At 38.2% G+C, this 19051-nt stretch overlaps 2 protein-coding genes across 6 annotated transcripts in view; both read left to right on the forward strand.

Moving 5' to 3' along the window:
* The window catches only part of LOC134297981 (uncharacterized), a 36428-nt gene extending 22257 nt beyond the window's left edge, over nucleotides 1-14171 (forward strand). Inside the window, exon 2 of the mRNA XM_062977126.1 lies at nucleotides 1-14171. Coding sequence (XP_062833196.1) covers nucleotides 9312-10325 — 1014 coding nt within the window. The 5' untranslated portion in view covers nucleotides 1-9311 and the 3' untranslated portion in view covers nucleotides 10326-14171.
* cntn5 (contactin 5) overlaps nucleotides 1-19051 on the forward strand; it is an 870111-nt gene that overhangs the window by 255014 nt on the left and 596046 nt on the right. The gene's annotated exons all lie outside the window — the stretch shown is intronic.

The raw sequence follows: 19051 nt of genomic DNA on the forward strand, positions 1-19051 counted from the left end.
GTCTTAAAACTGGGAACTTCCAAAAGATCTTGCTCCTCCGAACGGAGAGATCTCTGGGGTTGGTAGGGGGTGAGGCGGTCCCTCAGGTACATTGGCCCTAGACCATGTAAGGCCTTAAAGGTAAGCACTATCACTTTGAAAGTGATCCGGTGCTCAATTGGTAACCAGTGCAGCTGTAGTGGGATTGGTGTTATATGACATCTCATCGGGACTCCCGCAAGAAGTCGAGCAGCTGCATTTTGTACCAACTTGAGCTTCCAGATCACCGACAAAGGAAGGCCAATGTAGAGGGCATTACAGTAGTCCAGTCTTGAGATGACTGTGGCCTGGATCACTGTAGCTAAGTCATCCCTTGACAGATAGGGGGCCAGCCGTCTAGCCTGCCGCAGGTGAAAGAAGGCGGTTCTACTAATGGTGGAGACCTGGGCTTCCATCGTCAGCAGAGGGTCCAAAAGGACTCCTAAACTCTTTACCAATGATGACGGGCGTAGCGCCTTGCCATCCAAGGTAGGCAACTGGATATCCCCACTGCCCGGTTGACCCAGCCATAAGATCTCCGTCTTTGCTGGATTCACCCTCAACCTGCTGGCACGCAGCCATCCAGTAATAGCCTCGAGGCATTGATGAAAGTTATCAGGTAAAGAGTCCTGTCGGCCTTCCATCTTCAACATAAGCTGAGTGTCATCAGCGTACTGGTAGCACTCGAGTCCGAAACCTCGAACCAGCTGAGCAAGTCATGACTCTGATATTAACACGATGCTCTGATGTCAGTGAATCCCCACTTGGTTTTAGTCTGAATTATAAAGGAGATGTCCAAAGGGCTGAATCCTGTCCCATAAATAATTCAGGATCTCAGATAGCTCCTTTAATGTTTAAACTAAAACCCACAGTAAATACCCTAGAATTAGATCCACTAGCCATCACCTTGTGCTTCTCATCCACTCTGTCTTGCTGTTTGGAATATTCCCCTCATGTAAAGGTCCTGATCTGTGTCGGCAGAGCAAAGAGGAATGGGTTTCTTCTATCAAATGGATATCAGCTCAGATCCCAAGAGAGGTTCAAATTGTTGAAGTGGGAATGATTGTATATAGAGTTGTTTAAATGTAATTGAGTTATAGTGATGCAATGTGAGCTGGGGATTGCATCATGCACTGTCTGCTGTCCGCTATGCAAGTGTGCAAGTGTGTAAAGAGTTAACTGAGTGTTGCATCATACAGCAGAGGTGTTTATATATATAGCCTTCTGCTTCCTGTATTCTCTCTCTGGTTATCTGCTCTCTGCACTCTGTCTGTATGTATATTGTCTTGTGAGAGTTTTCCGTTCACCATTAAACCTGTTTACAGATAGTTGAAGTCTCCAGCCTCGTTACTGGTACCAGTGCTTCTACGTGAGTCTTCTGCTGCGTGTGTGCTTATCCAAACCGCGCTCTGACAGTGGTTATGGGCCCAGTCTGCCCAGTTTGCCCAGTTTGCCCAGAGTTCAGAAGTCCAGCGGAACCCAGAGGAACCCAGAAGGACCAGTGACTCCAGCTGAACCAGCACCAGAGCCTGCTACTCCAGAACCTGTGACTGTGCCAGAACCAGACCAGTTTCCAGTGTACCCAGTATACTGTCCAGTCTGTGTGGAGCCAGAAGTCCGGGAGCTGAGTGGTGAGCTGAGCCGTGTGCTGTGTGAAGGAAGCCATTCTGGTGAGCCGTGCTTAAGCTGCTTGAGGGGGAGAGTTTTGTCTTCGGAGGAAGCAAACTTTGTCCGTAGCAGCAGAAAAACCGTGGTTTGCAGCGGAGCGTGCTGAGCTTCAGAGAAATTTACGAAGCGAACGTGCAAAGGAAAAGCCATAAAAAGCCATAAATTCCTGTGAAGGTGAGGACTGCCGGGCTGTGCTGAGCGTGTGTGTCGTCAGCTGCTAAAGGCTTTATCTCGGGGAATCGAGGGTCCTCCAGGAAGGCAGAATGGCAAGTTCAAATCCTTTGACTGTTTTTGGTAAATTAAATGACAGAAATTATAAGGAGTGGAGTATTTATGTGAAGCATCTGTTAGTCAGAGAAGGACTACAAAACACTATATTAGGAACGGAACAAGACGCAGTGAAAAATGGGAGAGGACTGGCAACATTGGTTTTGAGTTTAATGCCAAGTCAGTTGGTTCATGTGCAGAATTTGCAAACTGCACAGGAGGTATGGAATGTGTTGAAGCAAGAGCATCAGAGACAGAGTACTCTTGGAAAAATGATTTGGACTAAACGCCTTTATAGAACTACATTGGAAGGAGCAGATGTGAGGCAACATGTGAAGAGGATGAAAGATTTGTTTATTGAATGCCAAAACAGAGGTGTTCAGATTGCTAAAGAGCAACAGGCTTATATTATGATGTCCAGCTTAACTGCTGATTGGGATCATCTGTTGCATTCCTTGCAAAATGTGCCAGAAGGAGATCTGAGTCTGGATTTAGTGTGTTCCAGGATTTTGGAAGAAGCTGAACGTCTGGAGTTTGAGAGAGGAGCCTCGTGTGGGAGAAGTTACCAGAGCGAGGGGGAGTCAACTCCAGAGATGCCAAGCCAGACAGCTGCTTGTGCGAGTGTGAGAGCTGTAAGGAGATGTTTTATTTGCAACAGGCCAGACCATTTAGCAAGAAATTGCCAGAGCTGAGGAAGACATCAAGAGGACACCAATCCAGAGGTGGACACAAGAGGAGTGGACTGAACAATAATCCTGAGCCGAGAGATTTGATGGCTGCAAATGAAGATGGAAACAGCGAAAGAAGTAACAAATGGGTTTTGGACTCAGGTGCCACTCACCATATAACAAATGATATTTCTCTGTTGAGAGATGTACAAGATTTGGAAACAACAAATGTAACATTGGCTGATGGGTCATTTAAATGGTTTTCTAAATTTGGAACCTGTTATATTCCATGTTTGAAATTGCATTGGGAGAAAGTTTTGTATGTGCCAGAAATGAAGACAAATTTGTTAAGTGTAGCCACATTGACTGATCAACAGTTTAAAGTGTTCTTTAAAGGAATTTATTATGTTCGTGATAGGGAAGGAAAATTGATTGGCAAAGGAGTAAAAAGAAACAGAATGTATTAAATGTTTGAAAAAGTGAACAACATTGATGGAGAAAATGTAGAAGTTATGTGCGTAGGAGGTCAAATTCAACATGATCGTTCTCTGCATTTATTCCACCGAGTGATGGGTCATGCTAGTATGGAGACATTAAAGAAGACACTCAATTTGTGCCCTAATCATAAAATGGAGTCATGTAACTATGATTTAGATTGTGCCATATGTAATGAAGTGAAGGAAGATCCTGTAAAATTTTACGAGAGATCTAAAATAAGTGTTGATGGCATGTTTGAAAAGGCACATGTACATATTGAGGGACCTTTTGACAAAAGTACTGGTGGATCTAAATATATGATGCTTGTTGTAGAAAGAATGAGCAGATTTGGTTATGCATATTTCTTTGCAAACTTATCAGAAGCAACTAAAAAATTGAATGATTGGCTAAATTTGGTAGAAAATGTGTATGAAAAGAAATTGGACACTTTAATAATTGACAAAGGTGCAGGAGTCTGTGGCAGTGAATTTAAAGCATTGTTAAGGTCAAAGAATATTAATTGGATTGAAATTGAACAAATGAAAGGTGAAGAAGGTGTTGCTGAAAAAAGAGCACAACTTTTAAATGTGATGAAATTGTGTATGTTTAAAGACAGCCATATAGCTAACAATTATTGGCCAGAAGTGTTACACACGTGTAATTATTTGACAAACAGGCTATGGGATGAGTGTGTGCAAGACATTCCTTTTCGTAAAATGTATGGTCATGTACCAAATTACAAGTTTTTGAGAATATTTGGCCAGAGAGCAAATATAGTCATCCCAGCCAGTGAGAGAGCAAATAAGAAAGAAAAATACAAAGAGATGACGTTTATTGGGTACAGTAAAAAATCTTCTTGATCATTCTAAGTTTTGGCATATATATACACGTTTTGGACTATCTGTGGGATATACACATTTTTACACTTTGGAATCTTCGCTTTGACTGATGACTTCAGTCAGGTCCAGGAAAAAAACTGCACATAGAAAAATGTGCAAACTCCAAATATATGTAAACACTGCAAGAATCTAATTCAATCAATATGTGAAGGGAGGCAGGGAAATTAAAAATGTGCACATAATGATCACATTGAAAGAATCACCAAAAATGGTATCCACACTGCTAAGAAGGAAGAAGGCATGCTTGAATGTAGGAAAGGGGGCATATTATAAATCAGCTGATCTTAAGTACTAGATTTCAATGGAGGACATTTCTGATTTCTTATTTAGACAGCCACAGATGTGGCATCATCATTCTGAATTTTGTTAAGATTAAAATCCTAGCAATAATTGGAGGAGAGTTCTGCGATTTATCAATAGAACCAGTTACAAATCTTAACTTGGCCATAATATGCTTTGGAGGTTTGCCTCTCTGCAAATCATAATATGCTTTGCCTCTCAGTCTAGCCTAGGTCACATGGCTAATATGTGGAAATATTATGCACATGTATATACACATACACACATATGTCAAGAAGGTTGATTGTTGAAAATTATGGCACCGTTAAATCTTTGCAGCCATTGTGGATTATAAATATACATACATCCCAGGAGAAAACCTGAGATTGTTTGGTCTAACTGTCTCTCTAAGTACCTGGGGGAAAAATGACTCTGGCCTTTTGCAGGTAAAGCAATTTCTTTCTATCTCAAATAATCAGTGTTTGTGTCTTGAGTCAATTTCCATCCACTTTAGTAGGTGACGCAAGTCATAACAATGACCACAGTTACTCTGTCTGGTAATATGCAGTGAAGTGCTGTTTTATTTTGTCACTTGGAAAATGGCAAATTGTTTGAAATTTGCACAAACATGGCTAATGCCCTCAGTGTGATGGGCAAGAGATTGCATTCTGCATTCTGAGCTATTTAAATGCCATTCCACACACTGTGTGAAACATCTTATTAGGTTTACCATTAACCACCTGACATAAGTCATCTTACAAGTCAACAGAGTTGCTAGTTAATGTTAACAAATGTGACAGTCACACACCATTGCCCCTTCTTGCCTTTCATCTTTTATTATGTCAATGTTATGTAAGCACGGTCTTCAGGAGGACAAATCGATAGTACTGTAGCAAGTATTTATCATAATCCAACAAGCACATTGACTTGCATGCTTTTCCCTCTCCGTAGTATCCGGGAACACACAGACACACTGATTTCCTCTATAGTGGATTTCTCTGGAAGGATTTCTCTGAAAGTACTGTTGAGTTGGAAGCCCTTTTCAGATGCATACTTTCTCAGTTTTTCCCAAAACTGCCCACTTTGTGGGGCTGATATAAAGAACAACAGTTTGCAGATTGAATCAGACTAAAGAGATTTTCAGACTGAATTGAACCATCTAGTCCAGTGCTTTTAGCTAGTGAACCAGTAGTGGCAGCCCTAATATTTTGTCAGACTTGTCTGTCATCTTGATACCTAAAGAACTCCAAGGATGCTCTGTAGCACAGCACTCCAGTATTTCAGTTAGTGGAGATGCAGCCTGGAACTCACTGTATGTAAACCAAATATTCTACCATTAATCTGCTGCCCATATCTTGAACAAAGCAGTGTAGATGTCCTTGTCAATTGAAACCATGTGAATTTGTGTTTTCATATCATAAGGTTTGCATATAATAAAGTTTGCATATGGATGTTTCTAGATTTTCCATCTTCAAACTTGTCTGCAAGGCAAGACAGCATTAGACAAAGAACAGCAGGTGAAGTTACCTATCTCAAGGCAGTGGAGGTCTAAGACTGCAGATTCCAATTGTCTGAATAGTTGAGAAGTTGTAAGATGAAAAATGTCATATGGCACGTATTTAGGAAGGCATTTGAATGTAAAAGCTACAAACATATAAATTTATTTTCATTTTCTGTATGTGCATATGTACCTTCAAGTTGCCTGTTGACTTCAGAATGACCTTAACAAATTAGAGAGCTGGGCCAAACCTAACAAAATTAATTTAACAAGGACAAATCGATACTACACTTAGGCAGAAAAAATGAAATGCAAAGATACAGAATGGGTGATATCAGTACAGTGTTTGCTCACTTATTTTGGGGGTTACGTTCCAGGACCACTCGCAATAAGTGAAAATCTGTGAAGTAGGGGCCCTATACTTATTTTAATATTTGCACATTATATTAGTAGTTAGATGGCCTTTCTCCCCTTTAAAAGCCTTCTTCCTGTGCTGCTTCTTGGCACCCTCCACTCTGGTGCCTGCCAGTTTCCCTTTTGCACATGCACCTCCCTCTCGTCAGCATCCAGAGTGGTCTGGCTGAATGCCAACGAGAGGGAGGATGCATGCGCAAATGGGGAAACTGGCAGGCACAGCTGTTCAGAAAAAACCACGAAGCAGTGAGGGATCAAAAAGCGAACCACAAAGTAGAGAGGGAACACTGTACATGTGAAAAAGATCTTAGGAATTTTCATGGACAACAAGCTGAACATGAGCCAACAATGTGATGTAGCAGTTACAAAACTTAATGGGATTTTGGGCTGCATCAAAAGGAGGCTGGATGGCCATCTGTTGGAGGTACTTTGTGTTTTTTCTGCATGGCAGGGGGTTGGACTAGATGGCCCATGTATTCTATGATTCTATAAACTTATGGTGAACCCATGAATTTCAAAGTTTTTTTTCCTAAGCAAGGGATATTCTAAGTTGTTTTTGTCACTTCCTTCTTTGGCCTGTAGCCTACATTACCTAGAATTTGTTCCTTAAAAGATGTGGTTTTTACTAATTTATGAAGATTTCAAGATTTTGTTCAAATAAGTGAATTACATATTTGGAGCAGAACCTGAGAATTTAAAAAATGCAGTTAAAATTTTCCTTGCCATTGTCCTGGTCCTTCTGAAATTCGTACCCGATAAAATGGTGCTATTGACAATGACACTTGGGTAGCATAGTACTAGATTTGCAAGCCAATGTAATAATAATAAAAAAAGATACCAGGAAGAATTTCCAGCTGGATTTCCTTAGCAGAGTAATATGATTGCAGAGGACATGTGTTAACATTCTAAAGATTATAAATCCTTTTTACCAAAGCTGGAACGGGGGGAAATGTAGTTTCTCCTTGTAGAGCAACACCACTTTCAGCGAGCTGGAGCATTTCTGCATGCATTATATAACCTTTCATGACACAGAAAGAACACTGTCTCCATTCACAAAGCTTCCATTAACTTCAGGAGGTCAGCACATGGCTAATGTCACTCCCCTTTGGTCTTAGATTACCTTTTAAAAACTAATAAAGCCTAATTAAAATTCAGCTAATGTAAATCTGTATTTGGTATTCCAGCACAATTGGGTTAATGTGAGCAAGTGCAGAGGGGAGCAAAGAGCATTGTTCAGGAGCTGCTCAGATTAGCTGAAATACTATTTCACTAAAAGCCTTTTTTAATGCAGCAGGATTTGACAAAAGCAAATAATTAGGTTTTCTTCATTTTTAAATTGAACTTTTCTTTCTAATGGCTGCTCAGAGCTTGGGAGAGACATTGGCAGTGCAGTTTTATGAATCCACTGCAGACGGAGAGTTTGGGTTTTACATGCTCCAAAGAAGACGATGTACAAAAGCCCATCTGCCAGAGTAGCCACTGTATTTCTAAAAGATGTCCCGCTCATTGAACAACTGAGCAAAAATTCAACCTGTTTTCAAGGAACTTTCTCCATCAAGATTTATGGAAAACACCCCCTCCAGAATATGATATAGGTTTGAACAGTGGGATGAGATATTTATTTAATTAATTAATCCATTTCTATCCCAATCTATAACTGCACATCAAGTAAAAAACTGAGAAAAAAACATTGTTTCTGCCTTAGACTTCACATTGCATGTTCACTTATGGTGACCCCATAAATTTCGTAGAGCTTTCATAGTGAGCCAAGATGGTGGTTTGTCGCTGGAAAATTGCAAATTGTTGTTGAAAAGAATTATTCGTTCATAGAGGATTTCATTGTAAGGAGGAAAAACAGATATGGTTTGGGGAGTTCATGTGTTTTCCCCCCCTGTGTTCAGAAATTTCTTTTCTGTACAGAATGTATTTTCTGAGCAAAAGAAAATCATGGCAAATTTTGTGTCTCCAGCTATGGCATTTACATTGGGAAAAAGAAATCTTATTTTCTGTGCAGAAAAATACTGCTAACTGCCCAGAAAATACAAAAGAAACCATGTGAACATTTTGTGTAGAATATCTCCTGAAGAGTGATTTGATTAGTCTTTAAAAGCTGTGCAGTTTCTTATCTTTATTTATTTATTTACAACATTTATATCCCGTCCTTCTCACCCTGAAGGGGACTCAGGGCAGCTTACATAGGTGGCGTTATTTAATGCCCAAACAATAACAACAATTAAAAGCAATTAAGCAACAATTTAGAACAATTTTAAAACAACATATGAAAACATTAAAAACATAGATCCAAAGCCAGATAATCAGATAATCATATTCATCCATCCAAAGCCAATTCCAACTATATTGCACAGGTAATTATGCTGGGCCAAATGCCTGCTCCCAAAGCCAATTGTTCACTTGTTTGCAAAATGACAGGAGGAAAGTGGCCAATCTAATCCCACTAGGGAGGGAGTTCCACAGCTGAGGGGCAACCACTGAGAAGGCTCTGTTTCTCATCCCCACTAGTCGTGCCTGTGAAGGTGGTGGGACCGAGAGCAGGGCATCTCCATATAGTGAGTAATGCATTGCTTATGTTTGTCACTGATTTCATTATTCATAGACAAAATTGGGAATTTCATCCTTACAATGGGTGCAGAGGTTTGCATGACTTGTCCAGTCTCTGTTCCTGGAAACAACAAAGGGCAATGTCATGGAAAGTCTACATTAGAATAAAGTAATCTATTAATAGAACATCTGGAATCCCCAGAGTGTTCTAGAAATGGATTTCTTTCTGAAATTGGTTGTTTTCAGTACTGTCAGAGAGTAGGATCTTCTGGGGAGGCCCTGCTTTCAGTCCCACCTCCTTCGCAAGCACCGTTGGTGGGGATAAGTGACAGGGCCTTCTCAATGGTGGCCCCTTGGCTGTGGAACTCCCTCTCCAGTGATATTTGATCAGATTCTTCCTTTCCAGCCTTCAGAAAGAAAGTAAAAACCTGGCTATGGCTGGTGAGTGCCTTCGAATAGTGAGTGTAGTACAATGAACGAATGTAGAATTGTGCAATGACAACTGGAATGGCTCTGGATTACGATGTTGGACTCCATGGTGTCAATATTTGATGTAATGCTTAGATGTTTAATTGGGGAGGGGCAGTGGTGCTACTAAATAGAATTGACTATGTTAAGGAAGTAGAGAGGCATCTTTCTAATACTCTGTTCTATAAATGTATTCCTCAAGATCCCATTAATAAAATTAAATCCCTCATTCGCATAGTTTGTACTGAAGGTCTCTCATTGGGATATATCTCATTGCAGACATATGAGTTCCTTCAGAATCAATTCCCAAGAACACCAGTATTTTATGTTCTGCCTAAAATCCACAAGGGAACCATTCCTCCTCCAGGGAGACCTATTGTTTCAGGTACTGCATCTATTTTGGAACCTATAGCTCAATTTATTGACCATTTCTTACAACCCTTTGTACCATTAAATACATCATTCATCAAAGATACTAAACACTTTATCAATATAGTAGAAGCTCTTACTATACCTGAGCGAGCCATACTTATGACCTTAGATATTGAAGCTCTTTATACCAATATTCCATTAGATGAAGCTAGGTCAGTGGTTAAAGACATACTTGATACATGCAAATCCTTGGTTCCTCCTACCCACTTCCTAATGGACCTCCTAGACATTGTGTTAGAATATAACTATTTTAGTTTTGATAAACAATTTTATTTGCAAACTTTTGGGATAGCCATGGGCAGTCCTCTTGCGCCCTCTATTGCCAATTTATTTGTTTCACATTTAGAAAGTAAATTTATTTTCAATACTACTAACAATCCATTTTTTTCGGATATTTTTTATTTCGGAAGATTTTTGGATGATATATTTATTGTTATGAGTTCACATGCCGTAGCAGACCAATTCTATAGGTGGATTAATACACTTCATAAACATATGACATTTACAAAACACTATAGCCATACCCATATTAACTTCTTGGAGGTCATGGTCTTTAAAAATGGTCAAAAACTATTAGTAAAAAATTATAGTAAACCAACAGTAAGAATTTTATCCTACATTTTTCCAGTTTTCATCATCATTTTCTTAAATCCAATTTACCATTCTCACAGTTTCTAAGATTAAAACGGAATTCTAGCACTCAAGAGGACTTCGAATCTACGGCAGGAATCCTGAAAAAACAACTCAGAGAAAGAGGATACCCTAATAGGATACTCAACACAGCCATGAGTAAAGCCAACTCCATCAATAGAAGTGAGCTACTACAGGAACAACCAAAGAAATGTAATAACCGTATAATTTGGCCTCTGACCTTGACACAATATTCATCTAAAATTTCTAGGATTATTTCAAAACACTGGCATTTATTAGAAGACATTCCTGGTTGCCAAAACAAACCTATAATTGCACATAAAAGATCTAGAAATTTAAGAGATCTTATGATCCATTCAGAATACAACTCTCCTACTACATTCCATAAACCTACCACTAAGGGTCACACTAGCTGTGGCCACTGCAACTGTTGTCAACAATCACTTAAGGGCAAAATATACTCTCATCCAACACTTAAAATTAATATCACATTGCAACATTTGACAACATGTTCTACTGATAATGTAGTGTACGTACTACAATGCCCATGTAAACTACTTTATATCGGAATAACTACCAGACCCCTTAAAACTAGGATAAGCGAACATCGTTCACGCATAAGAAATGGGTCCACTGACTCTTCACTGTATGTACACTTTAACGAAAAAGCCCATCTGTACTATAGCTTTAAATTTTGCGCTTTGGAAAAAGTATTGCCCATACCAAATACAGATGTAAAAAAACTTCTTCTACAAAGAGAATCCTTTTGGATTTTTAAACTACAAACACTATTTCCTCAGGGGCTAAATGATAGAATCGAATACACCTGTTTTCTGTAATATGTTCTTTACTTAAGAGGCATCCTGGAAATCTTTCATTTGCTCGTTATAGAGCTCCACTTCAAACAGAGCCGGTATCATTGATAAGAATGTGAGTAGAGAGGTGTGTTTTTATTATATTGTTTATCATAACCTTTCCTTAGTAACGTTAATATGGGAGTTTCATATATCTATTGTGTATGTTATTTTTACTCCTTTATTTAGCATACTGAGTACAATTTGATTAAAACACAACACCCGAGGAAGTGAAAACGAAACAAGGGGAACATTGTTGTGTGTATATCATTTCCTGGCATTGCTATCTACACGAAGAATTCCTTTGAACGTGTATCATTTCTTGGCATTGCAAACCAAAAGAAGAATTCCTTTGAACATAAAAACTATTATTTTGGAGACTGAAAAACTTTACTTCAAGTGATAAGGACCAAAGACTCCACGCAACTCCAGGAAACATATTGACTGGTTGTCTCTTTATGTCCTTCAATAATATATGGTGTTAAGATTATAACATGAAATTGTACCATTGTGGATGATATTTTGAAAGCTATTATTTTGATGAGAAATATTCTAATATAGAGCTGTTAGAATATTGAGTTGTATTATAATTTGTGGGAATTTGTAAGTGTATATACACATACACTTTGCTCTACATTATTATAGATATTGTGCATCATTCGCATAGGAACTTCTTTCCACAGGAAGGCTTTATCTTTTGTTGCAGCTATTTGCAGCATTCACAGCTCTCTCCAGAATCTTCCAATTCACCATACATCATCACATCACCCAACTCCAACTTATTCTGTGGGAGTTCTTATATACACTTGCATTATACAATATTCCATTTATGCATTCATTATCTTATACACCTGATGCAAATCTAACTTCAGGATTTTATTATCCTCATGCATAATCACTGTAACTGTGACGCAGCACTTACAATACTTAAAGTAACCCAGCATTTTTAAAACTCCAACATTTGCTATGGCATGACAGGAGGTTTTCTAATGCAATATGGGATGCATACCATTAACAATACACTGAATTGATTAAAAATGATTTCTTCTGAATAGACATATACAGAATCGCGGCATTCAAAGCTTCACATCCAGTACTAACAACTAATAGTTCAGCTCAGAATAAGACTAAATGAGTCACTTCTGTACAGCAATATTGTGAATAATAAATCAAAAATTTAATTAACAGTAGTTTTTTAAAACTTAGGCGGTGTTTAACTCAGCTTCAATTATTTATCTTTGTAGCTAATGTGGGGGAGGGGAGTTTAATACATTTTATTTATACTCCTTCCTTAAATCCTTGTTAGAAGATAATGAATTCTCATTTTTCTCAAAGTGGTATTGTCAACACAATGACCTCAATTCTGTTGAGCTCACAATGCTTTTGTTACACATATTATGAAAAGGGGTGAAATTCATTAATTAGTGCCTTCTAAATTTCATAGTTATCTGCACTTTCACTTATATTATTGTAGTTGAATTTACATCCATCTGGGCCTGTGAGAAACATGCTAGATTGCCTAGAAATCCACAGAATATTCATAAAAATTTTGTAGCTGAGTGAACTCGATAGCACTGAGAGCCCCATAGAAAAAGAGTACATCAATCCAAATCCCCAAGAATGATTGTATTGTTTATGGATGTAGATGTTTCTAGCTCCATTAAATAAGCATGTTTCTATTAACTAGAGGAGGAACAAAGTTTCATTCTAGAAGGTAATATAGGAGAAGGATTTAAAATTGCTTGCAGTCCAGCTACTATATGGCAGACAAACTGAGCTCAGTATACTAAAGGCATTGCATACACAGAAAGGAGATGTTTTTTAAAAAAATCATCTCCAAAGAAAAAATAAATAATAAAAATTGTAGTACATATTTTAGCAATTTCCTTCTCATTGTAAGAAAGTTTTCAAAAACTTCAGTTTTCAAAGATTATTTACAGTGTGAGGTGTATTCAGCAGAGAAAAATCATGTATGCTTCTTTATACAGAAAGTAAAATTTTAAGGACAGAAAAATGTATTTTTCTGCCCAGAACAATTCACATGAAATATTGTTTTCTGCAAAGATTCTTTTTCAGTGCAAAACAGCAATGTGCAAATTTTGTTTATAAGATGTCTCTGACTTCTCACCAGGGTTTCTAGACACTCAATGGGGTATTTCTTTGATAATTTTAAACATTTTTGAATTGTTGCCATGCCTAATGTGTAAGACATAATGCATTCAGACAGTTGATAAAGGAAGCAAATTCTATTTTGCCCAGAAAGGGAGACAAGGGAGACAAAGCACACACCACCAAATGCAAATTTGGAAATCATTATTAACTTATCGCTAAGAAACCTAACTCTATGTCAGGAGTCAAAAATATAACTAGTTGCTTGCAAATTGTTAAGCTATTGTGAAAGGAAAACAGATAGAAACTGATTCTGCAAAATGTGAGAAAATAAAGGGCCTCAAGGCTAGAAGAGGATTGAACTTTATGTTTCAGAAGTCTTTTTCATGGTTATATGTTGCCTATCTGGATTCATTATCAAGAACAATGCTTCACCAACACACATGATCATCATCAGTAACTATATTTATTTATTTATTTATTTACTTCATTTCTACCTGGTCCTTTTCACCCAAAGGGACTCAAGGCAGCTGTGGTTTATATCCCAAACATTCCTATTCCCCGCCTCTACCCCCCTAAATCAAACAATAAATAAGAAACCAGAACCTGCAGAAATAATAGAGTCCATCAAAAGTATAGTAAAAACAGAAGGGGAGAAAAATGTCAATATTAATCTCAATACAAGACAAAATCAAAGTATATGACACATTTTCCCTCATGTAGCATCTTTGTTGCTTGGAATATTTTTGAGGCATTCAGTCTGTGTAAATGTGTCAGGAAAAATAAAATACAAATATAAGAAGAGTGACACCTGACTTGAAAGCGGAACAAATTGAAATATTTGGTGATCTTAGGAGACCACAAATTAAACGTGAGTCAATAGTTTGATGCAACAGCCTCCCCCCCCCCCCCCAAAAAAAAACACACACACACACTAAAGCACTCATCTAGGTTGCACCAATATTGTCCATATTAAGGGAAATAGTGATGCTCTTATATTCCACTCAGTATCCATATCAATACCATATCCCACAATTCAAGAATATTAATAAGTTGGAATATGTTCAGAGAAGGACAACAAATATGACCAAAGATGTGGAAATCATGCCTTATAATGAACTATTTAGGGAGTTAGCTAGTAGAAGAAAAGATTTAGAAGTGATATGATAGCTGTCAGTGTCTTTAAATATTTAAAGGGATGACATGTAGAAGTCGGTGTGGGCGTTTATGCTGCTAATACAAGAACCAATGAATAAAAATTGCAAAGAAACAGGTTTCATCTAAACATTAGGAAAAACATCTTTTCTGTAAGAGCTCCTCAGCAGAGGAACACGTTTCCCTTGAAAAGTTTGTGCTGTTCTTCTTTGAACATTCTGAATAGTCTAATTTTGTTTTAACAACATTATTTGTTATTTATATGTTATAAATTATATTGCACTTGCAAACTGCATTGTGTCTGATTTTGGGGGGAAAGATGGGTTATAAATAAGGACACACCAACATACCAAAGATATTCTTTCATGAATGTAGGCGTCATTAATTCATCATGGAGACCTTGGTGGTGCAATAGTTTAAACCCTTGTGCCAGCAGGACTGCTGACTGATAGGTCGGTGGTTTGACTCTGGGAAGAGTGGATGAGCTTTCTCTGTCAGCTCCAGCTCCCCATGCAGGGACACGAGAGAAGCCTCCCACAAGGATGATAAAATATCAAGCATCCGGGCGTCCCCTGAGCAACGTCCTTGCATACGGCCAATTCTCTCACACCAGAAGTGACTTGCAGTTTTTCAAGTCACTCCTGACATGAAAAAAAAATCATGACAGTAAACAGAATGAACTAGGGGATCTAGGTGGCTCACAAAGCTTTCATAGTAATTACCAAGCTTTCATTCTCCTTTACTATTCATGTCCTCCCAAAAGGGTATCTACATTATCTGCCCCCTTTTATCTATTTATGAAATTTTGGCAGGAGTAACTCTGAACATTTAGAGTTTCACCCATTCTCCCAACCAGCTATACATGACCCATACAACAACAGCAGGGTACATTGTTCCTGATATTTTGGGACCAAATTATAAAACTGTGAGGCCTTGGCAATGTCATTAAGCATATGCATGTACTACTTGCCACAATTGCTCACAGCTTGTTGTTCGAATATACACACACAATACTCTGTTTTGAAAAAGATCAGAAATAATCATTTCAGGATCTGTGGTTAAATGTGAGGACTATTCATTTTTATTTAAGAAGATTGGATAAGGAACACTTCATCTAACCTACTGCTTCTAGCCAGAGGGTGGATACAGAGCAGAGCCAAGGGTGATGCCTGGTGCCACAAAGACTGAGAGAGGAGGAGGAATCAAAATAAATCCACATATTTTCAGAGATAATAACAAGTTGACGTTCTACCTACTAGGTAAGAGGTTTGCACACAGCTCTTTCCCAGAGCTGAGATCACCCAAACTGCAGAATTTGTACCCTTGCCTCCTGTCTGGAGATGACCCACAAAAACTGTTTATTCAAACATGAATCCTGATGCTTGGTAACACTAAGCAAAAGAAAACATTTCCAAACATGCAAATCATATAATTGGAAGAGACCACAAGGGCCATGCAGTCCAGCTCTCTGCCATGTGGGGAAATACAATCAAAGCACCCCTGACAGATGGCCATCCCAAATTCTGAGGCAGCATAAGAATGTCATTCTTAACAGTTATTAAAAACTTCTATGATGTAGTGGAGCAGGAATTCCAATTCTTTGATTGAGGGATTGGTGAAACATCATCCACAAAAGATGAATAGTCAGTAGAATCAATGTGATTTATTTTAACTTTTGCTCCAGGTTTTTGTTTTAGTTAAAGCACAAGATGGCTTTTTTTAAAAAAAATAAAAATAAAAATGCACCAGTATATTTAGATACAGCTCAGCCAAATATTAACATGAAAAGATCATTGCACATTTTTCTTCAAGTTTAAAGAGAATAATCATGCTTTAAATCAGTGTAGCCAGCATGTGTGAGCACAGCTGACACTGACTAGTGTTGGCAAATATGGAGACTTGGCCAAGACCAACGTCATTTTGTAAATGTCATTGTATGATATCACCAGAGGGAATTGTCATCTCTTTTCATCGACAGATACAAGATTGTAATTAGAACTGAGTGACAGGGTGTGGTTCCTCTTTGATGAAGGAAGTTTTTCACCCACTGTCAAAATAACTCTCTGTAAGAATAATTTTCCCCCTTCAAAGTCTTTCTTGTCCTGGAACCATTTTGCATCAAGAAGAATGAGGGGAATGAAAAATATGGTTGCCTAGTGATAAAAGAGAAAGGGAAAAGGAGATACTCTGAATTTTGGAGATAATAAATATTAGAGTACTATAAAATTGTCAAGTTGACAGACAGACATCCATTTCAGGGAAATGTTAATAGGTTTCCTGCTGTGTAAGTGAGTGTGGTATAAAGTAGGAATTCCAAGGACAAAAATCAATACTCCTAAAAAAGAGAGAAAAATTACTTTATCTATGTTTAATTGTTAGCGTGGGAAAGGATAAATAGATAAAATTAAACTAAATCCAAGTGAGGGAAGAGTAAAAATGATGAATTTAATGAATAAAAATTCTCTAGATTAAACAGGATTTCAGAGAGTATATTTAAACAAGAGAATTGTGATCATTTTTTAACTGAACCAGAAAAGAATTTGGGTCCTTGAGTAAAGAGTAAATCCATGTATGTCAATTATCATGCAATTAACCCTGGTGTGTTAAAGCGCTGAGCTGCTGAACTTGCGGACCAAAAGGTCCCAGGTTCAAATCCCGGGAGCGGAATGAGCGCCCGCTGTTAGCCCCAGCTCCTGCCAACCTAGCAGTTCGAAAACATGCCAGTGTGAGTAGATCAATAGGTTCCGGCGGGAAGGTAACGGTGCTCCATGCAGTCATGCTGGCCACATGGCATTGGAGGTGTCTATGGACAACACCAGCTCTTCGGCTTAGAAATGGAGATGAGCACCAACCCCCAGAGTTAGTCATGACTGGACTTAACGTCAGGGGAAAACCTTTACCTTTATAGTTTTTTAAAAAACCTGTAACAAAATTATCAAATCACAAAACAGATAATTATTTTTTTTTTTACAAAAATACATCTAGAACATGCATATGATTGTTAAAATAATGACAACATCAAAATTAATTGCAATCACCTTAATAGCACCCAATAAAGTCTTAACATGAGCAAGGTTCATATGTTTCCCTGTATGAATGTTCACAATGTGAGTGGCGTCCACTTATGGACACATCACACTACACATTATTTACGGTATTTACAGCATTTATATTCTGCCCTTCTCATCCCTTAGGGGACTTAGGGCGGATCACAACACACACATACACAGCAAACATTCAATGCCATTGGACATACATGACAGACAAGCAGATAGAGGTATATCCGCATTTTTTCCAACTTTGGCATCTGGAAGTTATGCTGACTCCGGCCACAGGAGATGCTGTTCTTTTATTGCCAGCATTTTTATGGTGTCATAAAATACCTCCACACTAAGTGGTGCCTAATGTTTCTACTCACAGCTCAGCTGTTTTCTAATTGCTTAGGTGGGCCAACAGTCGGGTGCTCACTCCGACTCAGGCTTTGAACTACCAGCCTTCTGGTTGGCAATGATCTATTGCTGCTGGTGATTAATCAGCTGTGCCCAGCCCACTTACAATTCTACAGATAGCAATGGAAGGGGAATTGCTCAGGCACCAATGTGCTTGTATTAACACATTGCAAAGGTGCATTGCATACTGTCGGTTGCACATTGTATTGCAGTTTCACATCACATTTTGTGCATTGAGGCCATGCATCACATTAGGCAATGGCACATAGACACTGGAATATGTTGTGCAGTATTGCTATTGCATAGGGGCTATAGTCATGCTCACATAATATCTCTGTGTGCAAAAGTAGGTTTACAGCTGAACATTAAAGGAGAAAGAATAACAGCCACAGATTGTTTACATAACAGATTAAAAACATACAGTGCCATAGCAAGGTATGCCAAAAAAAGTGGGAACCAGGTCAGGTGCTAGTAGTGGATTTTCTTGACAAGATGGTAGCTGATCAAGGCATGGGATCTGATTTTTTATTGTGTATGTTCAAATGAAATGAGCCAAAACTCCCAGTGTGTCACAAATATAGTAGACTCTTAGTCTACCCTCAGTCTACTGAGTCTACTACTCAGTCATCTTAATTTGCTTTTAATTACTGTTTATCAATATTAATATCAAGGCAATGCAGAATTTATGGTATGGTACAGTATTAGGTGTATTTTAATAATAACTCTCAAGAAACCCAAAATTACATTTATCCAGTATCTACCAATCCCATGGGTGGCAGTTAACTGAGAATTTACTGCATATATATGTTACATTACATCCAAATTTTATCATTCTTTGAGAAGACCCATTGAAATCAGTAGGACTTAAGAAATAACTGAGGATGAATAATTATAACAACCAGTTTACAACTTATTCTAACCTGTGTGTGTATATATATATCTGATTCCCCACCTTTCCGGTACTTATTTCTAACTCTCTCAGTTTGACATTCCATTCAGCAATCTGCCCTGTAGGGTGTATTTCCCAGCTGTCATGATAAATCATTTCAAATAAAATAAAAGCTATCAAAATCATTATTCTTATGAACAGTACAGAGCTGTCCTTGCTTATCCATGCAGTACTGCAGGAATTTCCAGTTGTCTTACTGCTTACCTGTGGCTTTAGCAAGCTTGCTGATATCATGGT

This window comes from Anolis carolinensis, chromosome 3 (assembly GCF_035594765.1).
Source record: "Anolis carolinensis isolate JA03-04 chromosome 3, rAnoCar3.1.pri, whole genome shotgun sequence".
Lineage (NCBI taxonomy): Eukaryota > Metazoa > Chordata > Lepidosauria > Squamata > Dactyloidae > Anolis > Anolis carolinensis.